General features: G+C 43.7%; 1 protein-coding gene across 1 annotated transcript in view; it reads left to right on the forward strand.

The window, feature by feature from the left end:
* The window catches only part of Epha4 (EPH receptor A4), a 142922-nt gene that overhangs the window by 66110 nt on the left and 63846 nt on the right, over nucleotides 1-12966 (forward strand). Inside the window, exon 4 of the mRNA XM_051154023.1 lies at nucleotides 3231-3386. Within this exon, the coding sequence (XP_051009980.1) occupies nucleotides 3231-3386 (156 nt within the window). The remainder of the gene's footprint in view (nucleotides 1-3230; nucleotides 3387-12966) is intronic.

Consider the following 12966-nt stretch of genomic DNA (forward strand, 5'->3'; position numbering starts at 1 on the left):
TTGAAAGAGCCTTTTTAAGAATCCTGAAATATTAATAATATGGTCTTAATGTAGTTAAGGGTGGCAAGGGCTGCCGAGAATAGCACAATGACAATTTTGTATTTTTTTGCTTGTGGTTGTAAAAAGCAAGAAGTTAAGAGTGAAAATAGTCAATGTGTTGAAAGAACAGCGGCTTTCAATTTTCTTAATTGGTATGGAACTCTGTATTTCCCAAATAAACTCACATATATTTATCCTTGGTAATGTGTTAATACGAACATGGGGCAGGGGATGGGGCTGTGTGTGTGTGTGTGTGACTCTGTAGACTTGGCAATGCATTTTTTTCTCCCCTTTAAATTCACTGAAGAAGTACACTAAATTTTGAGCTTTTAAGAATTTGAACTCCAGATTAATTTTGTACCCAGAAGTTGTCAAATTAGAATTCCACACCCTTTCTGCCCCATGCCTGCTTTTGAATGTGGCATTATCATATCATACTGATCAGTCACTAATTTCTATCAATTATCACCTTCTACTCTCATCATGCAACATTAGATGTTGATGCTTGATTTTTTAAAAAAAGTGCTTGAATTAGGCCAGGTGTCTGGTCCCCTAAGAAAGTCCTTTTCCCAAGGTCAGACATATAGACAAAGCCCCCATTCCCTGGGGCTTGAGGGAAGTTCCTGCTTGCTAATAAAGGGAGTCTGTCCTCCTTTTCTCTGACTGGAGGAACTTGTGGCTCTTCCAGTAACATATGATTAGTGCCTATTAATTTGTCAAGGTCAATGCTAGCCTCCAGGCTCCCTCAGTCCCTACTCACAATCCCCACCTAAGCTCACAAACCTTCAGTTCCCAATTTAACCCTGGAAAACTTTCCCGTTGCTTTCTCCTTGTTTTCCCAGGAGACAGAGGAGGCAGTGTAGAATAAACTTCTTCCCTTTTCACCCGCAGAGCGAGCGAGTGAGTGAGCGGTGGCTTCTTTGGTTTCCTTCACTGGGATGTGCAAAATTTTCTTTTTTGGAAAAACATTAACATCATTTGTTGCGTCTGTCCTATGTGACTTACTGAGTGGCAGGTGGGACCCATGGGATTGGTCCATGTTCCTGTTTAATGCGGGACCACAGGAGCTGGCCCGCTTCTTCCCAACAAAGCCAGGGTTGCAGACTCTCCTGAAAAACCCCCGGGGCCTTCTTAAACATGACCAAAAGCACCTTGCATACTGATCCTTATCTAATTACGGGATGCATATGAAATTGGGAGACATAAATCAGTCGCCAAAGCAATTTGTTTTTCTAAAGATGCTTCAGTCCAGTGAAAGACTGAAAAGCAAATAAGGGAGAGATTGATCTCGGTGCACTTTTATAGTCAGTGCTCCACACACCATAAAGTTTTGGCTCGTTAAGGGAGATTCCATAAACAACTTTAGTTAATAAGAATGAAGTAACGGTGTACCTTCCGGTGGATTGACTAAAGTCCCTTTCCACTTGTCACTATGGGAGATGAGGAGGAGGAAAAATGGCTTGCAGGCCAGGCCAGAGGGTGTGGGAGGCCAGCTTCAGTGGACGCTATGTAGGCTGATGCTTTGTGGACCGATGTGGCAGCTCTCAGGGGCTGTAAATCTCTGTAGTTCTATCTCCACAGGAAATCTAGCATGTGTGGACTGCCACATCTTTTCCTTTGGGAGAGATCCCTGGATGGCTACTTCTTGCATGTCAGGCTAGTAAAATAATGCAACAAACAGGTCCTTCATCCTCCCATAGGTTTTGGTAGTATTTATTTGTTTGTTTTTGTTTTTTCTTTTTTCTTTTTCTTTTTCAAGACAGGGGTGTTTTTCTGTGTAGCCTAGGCTGTCCTGGACTCGCTTTATAGACCAGGCTGGCCTCGAACTCACAGCGATACAACTGCCTCTGCCTCCCCAATGCTAGGATTATAAGCATGCGCCACCACGCCGGGCTAGGTTTATGGTAGTATTGACACATTCTGAGAACATGATAAATGAAGTAAGCACAGAGATAATCATGCTGGGAAATTTGTGGATAGCTGCTCATTTTCTTTTCCAACCTGAGACACTATGGAATAACTTAATTATGATATAGTGTCCTTACCTGTGACCTTAACACTTGATGGTGCGGGTCAGTTGTTGTTTTAGGTTAAGATGGGCTTGGAGAGGAATCATGAAGTGTGGGGAGGAAAGAGAGGGAAAGGAGTAAAGCCCTATTAATTAATTTTTATGATGAGATTTTGCAGCATTATTGAATTTTTCCACATTAGTGAAAGTAGCCCTCAGTGTCCATGTGATGTTTATAAAGATGAGATCATGGAAAGCCAAGTCAGGTGTGTAAAGGACTGTATGAACCTGTGTTCTCGGCATTCACCTCTATGGGGGGGAGGGCAGGGGGGAGGGTGTGTTCTGAAAATGGAGGTAGGCAAATAGTGTGCACTTGGGAATAAACGCCACATGGATGAGCTGGTTTTTCAATAAACCATTTATCCTGGACTATGCCAAAATCTATCTTTAATAGTCTTCGTTGCATTGCCCAAAGGGAAATAGCTCATGCCTTCCAAGCTCCAGCCTTTTATGAATGCTTTTGCTGTGTTTTCAATTTGAATCTCTTTGTACCCATAATTAGGAAATAAATGCTGGCTTCCAGAGATACTCCTGTAAACTTTCATTGCACTGTGCTTGGTCATACCAGTTTTAAGGCAGTGTCCTTTCTTTGCAGGCTCTTTGACGCATAACCAGAATTGCCAGTGAGCCTTAAAGAAGCTATGGTGTGTGGCTGAGTAGCCAGAATGCTTACTTAGCGTTCAGAAAGCTCTGGGTTTGACTCCCAGCCCTGCATAAACCAGGCATATTGGTGGCACATGCTTGTAATCTCAGCACTCAGAAGGTAGAGGCAGAAGTATGAGACAGGGTTTCTCTGTGTAGCCTTGGCTGCATTGGACTCACTTTGTAGACCAGGCTGGCCTGGAACTCACAGAGTTTAATCCAGGTGCTGGGATTAAAGGCATGCACCAACACACCTGGCTTGAAGTTTGAGACATTTAAGGCCACCCTCAGCTACATGGAGAATTTGCCTAGGTTACAGAAGACCTGGCAATCCATGTTTTCAAGCCAGGTGATCACTAGAGACGAAGAAGCCACCCCCCGGGTTCACCATCGACCCCATCAAGGAAATGCCTTCACATTTTCACTTTGTTGTTTCTCCAGGTGGTTCATGTTTGTTTTTTCTCTTCCTCCTTCCCTGTAGCTTGCAAAATTGGATATTACAAAGCTCTCTCCACGGATGCCACCTGTGCCAAGTGTCCACCCCACAGTTACTCTGTCTGGGAAGGAGCCACATCCTGCACCTGTGACCGAGGCTTTTTCCGAGCGGACAATGATGCCGCCTCTATGCCCTGCACCCGTAAGTGGTTTACTTGTCTCTCCTGCCTTCTGTGATGCCAGCAGCTTTCATTACAACCTAGCAGGGTGCTGCCAGGACTTCTCCCAGGATAACCTTGCGGGGGGGGGGGGGGTGGCGATTAGAAATCAAGTATGCAGCCCCTTCTATCATAGCAAGAGAAATGCTTAGGAGAGGAAAACATCCTTTTCACTGTTTCTCTGGTTGCCTTCAAAATGCACAGCTGCCAACAGGCTAGTTTGTGGAGCAGAAATTGAGAGTTCAGGTTGTCTGACAGTGTAATTACAGCAGAGAATAGAATTTATAAATGGCTTTACCATTGCATCAAGGGCTGGGGGAAATTTGACAGGCACGGGAGAAATAGGTAGAGGACAGGTTTGGGAATGTGTTCTGGTCCCACAAGAAACAGCTAAGAATACTCTGAGGTCGTGGCTTTGGCTGTCATTCCTAGTTAACCTCTTCCTTCTTTTGTCATAGTTTTGTGTTCATAACACTTAGGCCAGGACCCTAATAAATGCTTATTTCGTAGCAGACACTTAATAAATGCTGGGCTAATTAATAGATGGGGTTGGCAAACCTGGTGGGAGGCAGGATAGAGAAATCTGTTCTCACAGTTTCTTTGGACAGTGTTCCAAAGATGTTGCCGTGGACCTTGCAGTAGCTGTGACCTCGACCAAGGCAGGAGTGATGGTTCCTGGGCAGTTGCCTCCTATTTTGCACTGCTTGAGGGTTGTCTTTTGGGGCATAGCCTGGGACTGTTGCATCCAGGACTTCAAGTTTAGGGCCTTGTTTCTCAGACCATGAAGTCTTAATTACTTTTCTCATCTGTGGAATGGACCTAACAGTAGCATATTATACATCTTTGTTCTGGAAAGGTTTCCGTTTATAGATTTGGGAGGTTTTTTGTTTTGTTTTGTTTTGTTTTGTTTTTTGTTGTTTTGTTTTTTTTTTGCAACATTTACATATATACAAAGAGTTACCATTTGAGATGAGGCCTCAGTCTAAACATGAAACTCATGAAACAAATGTGTCCCTATTTTGACTGTAACCTATCACTTGAAGTCAAGCGCGGAATTTGTCACCCCTGCTCAAAAAGCATCAGATTCTAGAGCGCTTATTTGGAATTTCTGGGTTAGGAAGACTTCCTCTCTGCCTGACTTAGGACTGTTGTTATTATATATCCTCCTGTTAGTTGTGTATCTGTAATGTGTAAGACCTTTTCACTTGATGTTTTAGATTTGACTAGTATTTTGACCATTAACTGCTATAAATTTCTAATGGCCCAGCCTGCGCCAGCGTCACTGAATATAGGGAGCTATTCCTGGATTTCGAACAGTTGAGGGCTCCAGGAGCTTATTCTCTTGTGCAATCAAGAAAAGGGAGAAAGGAGAGAGGCTTTAGGTCCATCCCTTCTGGCTTTTATGAGAAGAGGACCTGCTCTTAGGCTGATGTGAATGCTATACACAGGCAATGTGAGCACTTTGGGTTTTTTGGGTTTTTTGGTTTTTTGAGACAAGGTTTCTCTGTGTAGCCCTGGCTGTCCTGGACTCACTTTGTAGACCAGGCTGACCTCGAACTCACAGAGATCCAACTGCCACCACGGAGGCTCCCTCCCCCTGCCCCCCCTTTAAAACCTGGTCAAATCTTAAGTTTTACAGTTGTGTGGTGGTGAATGCCTTTGATCCCAGAGAGGCAGAGGCAAGCTAATCTCTGAGTTTGAGGTCACTTTGGTCTACAGAGCAAGTCCTAGTATTTTCAATATTTTTTATTTAATGTTAAACTTGGTGTATTTAAGAATGAGCTCACTACCAAACGACAGCTCCTGTGTGGTGGGAACTCAGGGCGCTAGCAAATTGAAGACTTGCTGCTGGGTCACGTTTGACTGTGCTGAATGACAGCAAACTCAACATTGAACGGCGTGGGTGTTTTTGATTCTCCTGATTCTGATTTGTTGTCCAGCATTGTCATAGCCATGTGCCAATACTGTGACTTCCCTTGGTCCTTGGAAGTGTAGGGCACCTCCGAGAGCGCTATATGTGCACTGTGCCATGCTGTTTGCCATACACATCATAGCAATGTGAAATCGTATATTGTGGGAGAAACAAACATCTAATCTATATCCCAAAGATGCAAATGAAAAGCAACCACCACAACAACAACAACAACAAAAAACCTGATTTTTTTTTTTTTTTTAAACTCAAGAATTGAAGCCAAAATATTTAAAATTACATAGGAGTTTCCTATTTCCCCCCCTGAGATTGTGTCCCACAAGATTAACGAGCAAGAGTTGTGAGCTCTTCTGAGTTGTGATTAAGGTCGATAAAGAGCTGCAGGAGCTCTTTTCTCTCCACTTCTTTGAATGTCTCCTACTCTTCTCTGCTCTGAGGAACCTCTCTGCTCTGAGGTACCCTGCTTGTGGGCTGACCACCTCTGTGTCCTGCTGACTTGCTCCCCTGGGATTCTGTGAAGAACAAATAACTCCAGTGACACCTCGCAGACTTCTCAGCCTGCCTTAGTTCCTAGCATGTAGCCAAGTTCGGGCTAGCAACAAAAAAGTGTTTTACGTCTCCAGGCCCCAGTTTCCTTTTCTGTGAAATGTATTCTTATTATCTTTGCTGATGACTATTTAAAAAAAAAATAATTAAGAAAATACTTGTGAAGGCCTGACACATGGTAGGGATCTGAGAAGCGACTGTCTCTTTTTATCACTACTTCCTCAGTTCCTTGGCCAAACCACCTCTTGGAGGGAGGGGGACACTCTTCACCGACTCTCTGTCCTCACTTGAGATTTGTGTCCACTACACAATTAAATTATTCAGTGGCTACATTGAACCCCAGGATCTCTGAGGTAGGATTCAGAAATCTGACTTTTTAATCTTGCACAGCTAAGATGGATATCACAGCTCTACGGAGTTGGGTTTTTTTTTTTTTTTTTTTTAGACTTTATTAATTATGTAAGTGTTGGAAGCCTTCCTATGAGAGAAGGACATGCGGGGACCTGTATCATTAGACAATACAGCACAGTTAGAATCTGTTCCTTAGGATCGTGTTTGTCCCTTTCTTTGAGTAGACTGGAAACTTACTGTCTAATCTTCACTCAAATAGGCATGTGTGGCTATTTAAGCGGAACATCCTGAGTGTTTAGTTTTTTTTGTTTTGGTTTTGGTTTGTTTTGTGGGTTTTTTTGTTTGTTTGTTTGTTTGTTTTTGTTTTGTTTTGTTTTGTTTTGTTTTGTTTTTGAGACAGGGTTTCTGTGTAGCCCTTGGCTGTCCTGGACTCACTTTGTAGACCAGGCTGGCCTCGAACTCACGGAGATCTGCCTGCCTCTGCCTCCCAAGTGCTGCGATTCAAGGCAGGCGCCACCATCGCCCAGCTGTGAATGTGAAGTTTTAACGTTAAGTTGCTCATTTGCATGTTCCCCATGTTTCCAGAGTTTACAAGCCATACACGGCTGTTGTACACATTACTAGATAGATAGCAGGAATATAGATGTTTCTAACTTTGCAAAGAGTTCCATTCTAGGGCACGCTTGAGTAGATGGCTCAGGAGAGGAAACAGTGGGAGTTTCTCAAAAGAACCTGTTGTTCACATAACCCACAGACAAATCCTCTCCATCCAGGCTTTATCGACGTCTCTTGACCAGATGCGGGGATGGGAGGGAACATAAACATCCAGGGGGGTGGGATCCTTTCAAACGGATTCCTGGCCCTAATCAGTTCTTCCCAGTTGGTTAAGCCAGGTGACAAACCCAATTCCCTTGTGCTGACAGCCACGGTAATCAGGCACCTTCTTTGTTCATTATGCTGTCTTTAACCCCAGCATTCTTATGCAGCCCTGCATTTAGCGATCGCTCACTGTGACGGCACACTAATGAAGAAATAAAACACACTCTCCAAGGCTCATTCTTCTGGCCAAAGTGAGACTGTGCTCCACTGGCTTGTAAAATCAGGTTTTTGTTCACTTGGGGAACGATTAGACCAGGTGAATGCAATTCGCACCAGTTAATTTAGAAGGAGACACCTAAAAGTTCACACAGTCCACACTTTGGTTTTTGGAGAACTTTTGAGGGAACCCCTGGTTAGCCTAATGTAAGTGAATGTGGTTCAGGCAGATTGAGATATTTCAATCTGAGTACTTTAAAAAAAAAAAAAAAGTAGCCAATAGCTGTTTAAAAGAAGGAAACCTGGTTAGTGCTAAAGATTGACCTAGTATTTGTTGTTGTTGTTATTATTATTATTATTATTAATTTTCTGGGGATTAAGCCCCAGACAAGCCTATGCTAAGCAAAAGCTTTATTGTTGAACAAGACATCCAATTCTTTTTAGTTTTAGTTAAGGTGGGATCTTGTTAAATATATGTGGGCTAACCTCAGACTCATGCATGATCCACTTTCTTCACCCTCCCACCTGTGATCATTCTAAATCACAGGCAGGTGCTACCAGCCCCAGCCGCAGCAGTGCCTACACTACACTTCACTGTGGAAGAAGCCACGTAAAAGCCATTTACGGGTTAGTAGGATGTGAGGGAGGGGGCCAGGCCTGAGATTCTGCATTTCTGACAGGGTCTCTGGTGACCACATGACCAGGTGAGCCAGTCTTCTATAGGGCGTAAGTTCTCTGAAGGATAGGAGCTCAGAGATTCTTTTTTTTTTTTTTAGAGACAGGGTTTATCTGTGTAGCCTTGGCTGTCCTGGATTCACTTTGTAGACCAGGCTGGCCTCTAACTCACATTGATCCACCTGCCTCAGCCTCCCAAGGGCTGAGATTAAAGGCATGTGACACCACACCCGGCCATAGATTCTTTTTCATGCCTGTAGCTTTCAGCTTAGTGGAAACCATAGAAGAATATTTCAAGGACCCAGAACATTTGCTCTTAATGGAAATCAAATAGTTCATTTGTCTCCTTCTGAAACATAACCGAACCCAGTTGGAGGTCATGTAACCAAGTCCCTTCACTACGCGCATGATTTTGATTTTGGCTTTTGTGGTTCTTTCAGAGGGATGATGTCAGAGAGATGCCAGGGAGGAGAAATGTAAATGCTTCTCCCACATTCCCTCATAGGCCCTGATCAGAGGAGAAAGGAAAGGCCCTGTGGTTTTCTGGCGATGTTGCCTGTTGACAGAGATTCACGAATACAGTGAGCCCAAGGATGAAATTTGAGTTCATGCCTTTCCGCCCCCGCCCCCTTTTCAACGGGATTCATCCAGTCATTTATTTATTTATTTTTACTATTTTTGAGGTGGATGTCATGTAGCCCAGGCTGGCCTCGAACTCTATTGGCTGAGGGTGACCATCACCTCTTTCTTGATTTTCTGCCTTCCAAGTGCTGGGATCATAGCATGATACTAGCGCCCCTCCCCATGCCTTCCTTTTTTTTTTTTTTTTCTAAAACTAAGTTATGCAGCCCCTTCTCCCCTCAAATTTCCCTTTCCCTTCTGGAATGCAGTCTGGCTTTCTTCAAGGTTGGGAAGGATCCCCGTGCAAAAACAGGAAGTCCTTTATGACCTTTGCAATTAGCTGCTGCTCAGCGACTGTAGTGAGGAGGGTTACCATTGCAAATTCTGGTACGTTTCAAAATATGTGAGCAACCTACCCTGTGAAGGCAGTCCTTAGCTCTGTATACCTAACCCCACCCCACCCCACCCCACCCCACTCAAAAAAATCTAACGCTATTTTGCTTATCCCTGTTCACAGAGTAGCTTTCTATAGTCTGCTACTGAAAAATGCAACATTGCTCTTCTGCTCTGTGCCACTTGTTTGGTGAAACTTCCCAGTGTCCAAGATCAGGGGCGCTCTGCAGATTTATTTAGACTTTGTATAGCCAACTTGAATGGCCTCTGTGCATCAAGGTAGCGGCCTTGAGTAACTGCAGCCTGAGTGATTGATTGACACATAGTGATTTTAATATTACAAAAGGAAAACCGCCACCTCTTTAAAGACAACTTACACTGGAAAGGCTCAAGGCTGCTAGCACAAGTATACACAGATCTAGGCTGAAAAGTCCTGATTTGAGAACGCCATCTTTAGGTGGAGGGTACTGGGAAGTTGAGATGACCAAGCTCCAAGCAACGGAGGGTACTGCTGCTGTCTTCGCATTCGTCTCCTCTAATTGAATTTAGCGTGCCGCTGTATTTCCTCCAGAAAGTGTATTGTTTTAAAATCACCATTTCAGTTCTATTACTCAAAGCCCTCACTTCTAATGCTTGCTGGCAGTTATCACCATAATGAGCCATAATGAAATGATGAGCAATCTTCAGTTGAAACGCAGCGTCGGCTCCCACCGGGGCTGTGTGGCTGTGCTGTTAGAGTCTGAATGCAAATTAAAATAACATCGCCCTTACTAGCTCCCAAGGTCAGAAGAAACTCTTTTTTTCCTTTCTTTCTTTCTTTTCTTTTTTTTTTTTTTCCAAAGTGCTCTAATTTGGGGAATTTCATACTCATTTTCAAACAAGCTCTTGAAGGTGCCCTTGATAATCAATTCAATTCCTACTCCACCCCAGAGATATATATGCTTAACAGTGTGGCATAGGGACCTGAGAGGTATGCTTAGAGTAAGGCTTTGATGTCTAAACCATAAGATAAAAGGCATCTTCAAGTGTACTACATCTTTTCTTCCTCTTCCAAAAAAGGTGGGTGGGTCTTTTTGTTTTTTTGTTTTTTGTTTTTGTTTTTTTGCCTTTTTTGTTGTTGGTTGTTTGTTGTTTGTTTCTGTTTTCTTTTTACTCTGGAGTTTCAAATAGCTAGTACTATAATGGCAGGGGTTGGGAGGGCTGTGTGAACAGATCAGTGAAGATGGGTCATGACCAGTTTGGTAAAAGAATGAGAACAAAATCCCGCAAGTGTTCATGGGAGTTTTAGGAGGTTCATTTGGTGATTTTTTTTTTTTTTAACTATTTTATCATCTGTTCTATCAGTCCCTTTTTAAAATAGAAACTCTTGAATTCCAATATTTCCAGGGGAATAAATATAGCAGCTAATCCATAGTGAGATAATATAATTTGTTGATAAGGTGAAAATCAGATTGGGATCACCCACTCCCCATCATCAAGGCTGGGTTTTAGTTCGCAAAGTAGGCTCCCACTGCTCAGGAGGTAATCTAGCTAATGTGGTTAAAGCCATCTCATTTTGATGGTCCAGACACAGCTGTCATCCGGTTCCCATTTCTAAGCCACCTGCTCAAAAGTGCAAGGTCCAATATTAGCTTGTGGGTAAGCCACATCCTTGTTTCTTCTCTTAGTAACTAACTGCCTTTTGTCATTGTGAGGACATATAAAGCAAGTGTAGGATGCTTCCAGAAAGACAGCTAGGGATTGAGGAAGTTGAGGCAGAGACACTGGGGAGATGGCCCAGTAGGTTAGGGGCCTTGCCACTCAAGCTTTGAGGACCTAGGTTCAACCCCCAGAACCATCTTTAAAAAGCCAGGGGATGCCTTTAATCCCAGCACTTGGGAGGCAGAGGCAGAGGCAGGCGGATTGTTGTGAGTTCAAGGCCAGCTTGGTCTACAAAGCGAGTCCAGGACAGTCAAGGCTACACAGAGAGACTCTATCTCAAAAAACCAAAATAAATAAATAAATAGATAGATAGATAGATAGATAGATAGATAGATAGGTAGATAGATAGATAGATAGATAGATAGATAGATAAAAAAGCAAGCTAGGGGTACTGGCAGAGCACTTCCAGTTGGATGCTAGCACATCTCTGCTCTTCACTGGCCTTATTAGGGAGCCTAGCTCACCCTACAAAACAAGACACGAAACTTGAGGTTGACCCCTGGCCCTCCACACCTAGGGCTAAATGGAAGGCCCTAGGTGGACACCAGGCTGACTGTGTGCTTACATGGTTATTTGAGGCGTTTGAAAGTATCATGCTATTCCTTCTATAGCGATCAGTTAGCATCTCATTGAATCTTCTGCTCTGACCTACTTTTTATTGCACAGGAATAAACAACGCATTGCACATTCAAGGAGGAACTGCATTGGGGTGAGGAGCACGGATCTTTGCTCATGTGAAAGGCTTGGATGCTCCGCCAGTGCCATTTAGCCAAGTTATTGCAATTTTTCCACCCGTGTGAATAATTAGGAGTGGCTTGCCATCAAGCAAGCCCCATCATTTCTGGATGGCATCTCTGACAGTCCTTGCTGAAGCCATACAGTGGTTATGCACAGCGTGCTTCTTTGAAACAGGGTCAATTATACATTTTTCTGAGCTCCCCTGGGGTGAGAAGTGAGTATCTTCCTTGCTATCAGCACTTTGATTTTTTTTTTTTTTTTTTTTTTTTTTTTTTCCCTTTAGCCTGTACTCCTGCTCCACCTGCTGTCTAGGGTCCAGCAGAGTAGGCACTGAGGGTGGAGTCCCATTGTGGAGATAAAACTGCTCCTGTTGTCCCCTCCTGTGATCTGCACCGGGGGAAAAAGGCCTTTATCAGAAACTCCTAAGTACCCTGTTGCATGGAAAGCAGGAGCCAGGCAGAGAGGACAGCTCACCAGAGAGCAGAGTGCCGTCCCCAAAGCAGTGCACAGTTAGCCATCTTGAAGGGTAATGGGCTTAGAGAAATTTAACTCAGACTGAGTCCTGAGACGTAGGAACTTTCCAGTTTGTTCCAAAAAAGAATTCATAGGCAAGATCCATTTTTTTTTTTTTTTTTCTTTCTCTTTTGAGGTACTGAGGGGACCACTTTACTTTGGAGTCTGAATTTCTGATAAAGCTAGAACCAACTTACTGTGCTAATTTTGGTTGAGTTGCTTAGCCAGTCTTCCCCTCCTCTCCTGTCCCCTCCCCTCCCTTCCCCTTGCTACCCCCCTCCCTCTCTCTCTCCCTTCTTCCCTCCCTCCCTCCCTCCCTCCTTCCCTCCCTCTCTCTCTTTCCTTTCTTTGTGTGTGTCTCTGTGTATGTGATGCATGAATGTGTGTATGTGTAGGGGCAGGCAAAGGTCAACATAGATTTATTCTATTCTACGAGGTCTCAGTAAACCTAGAGCTCACCTTTTCAGCTAGGCTGGTTGATCAGCAAGCTCCCACAGGATCCACTTATTTTCATTTCTCCAGTAGCACTGGTGTTACATACGCATACTGTCACCATGTCTGGCTTTTGCAAAATGCGGGTGCTGAGGTCCCCACACTTGCACACAGCAAGCACTCCCGCCAGCTAAGCCATCTTCCATCTCGCTTAGCTTCTGTTCATAGTAATCTTCAGTTATCAGATTGCCCTGATATTTACTTTATATTTTATTCAGGGATTAAATTGAAGATAAGTAGGGTATGAAACAGCATTGTAGGAAACACATTCTGGTGCACGGCTCCGCTAATTCCTGGATGAAACGTCAGCTCCACTTTCCTTGGCCCTGTATCTATTTTCGAGTGCTCACATGCACCTGAGAATCTAGAAAGCACTTATTTCAGCTCTACTCTAGCCATCTCAGGTAGAGCAACAAAACATCCCATCAACCAAGAAAGAAAAAGGCAAAGATCCCTGGAGAGGAGAATGGCAACATAGAAATAAGAGAAAGAATAGACACTGGCGGAATTGCAGCACGCTGCCCTCTATGAGAAGCTAAGAATTCTTCGTGACAGCAACAAGTGATGGA

The sequence above is a fragment of the Acomys russatus genome, chromosome 12 (genome assembly GCF_903995435.1).
Source record: "Acomys russatus chromosome 12, mAcoRus1.1, whole genome shotgun sequence".
Classification (NCBI taxonomy): domain Eukaryota; kingdom Metazoa; phylum Chordata; class Mammalia; order Rodentia; family Muridae; genus Acomys; species Acomys russatus.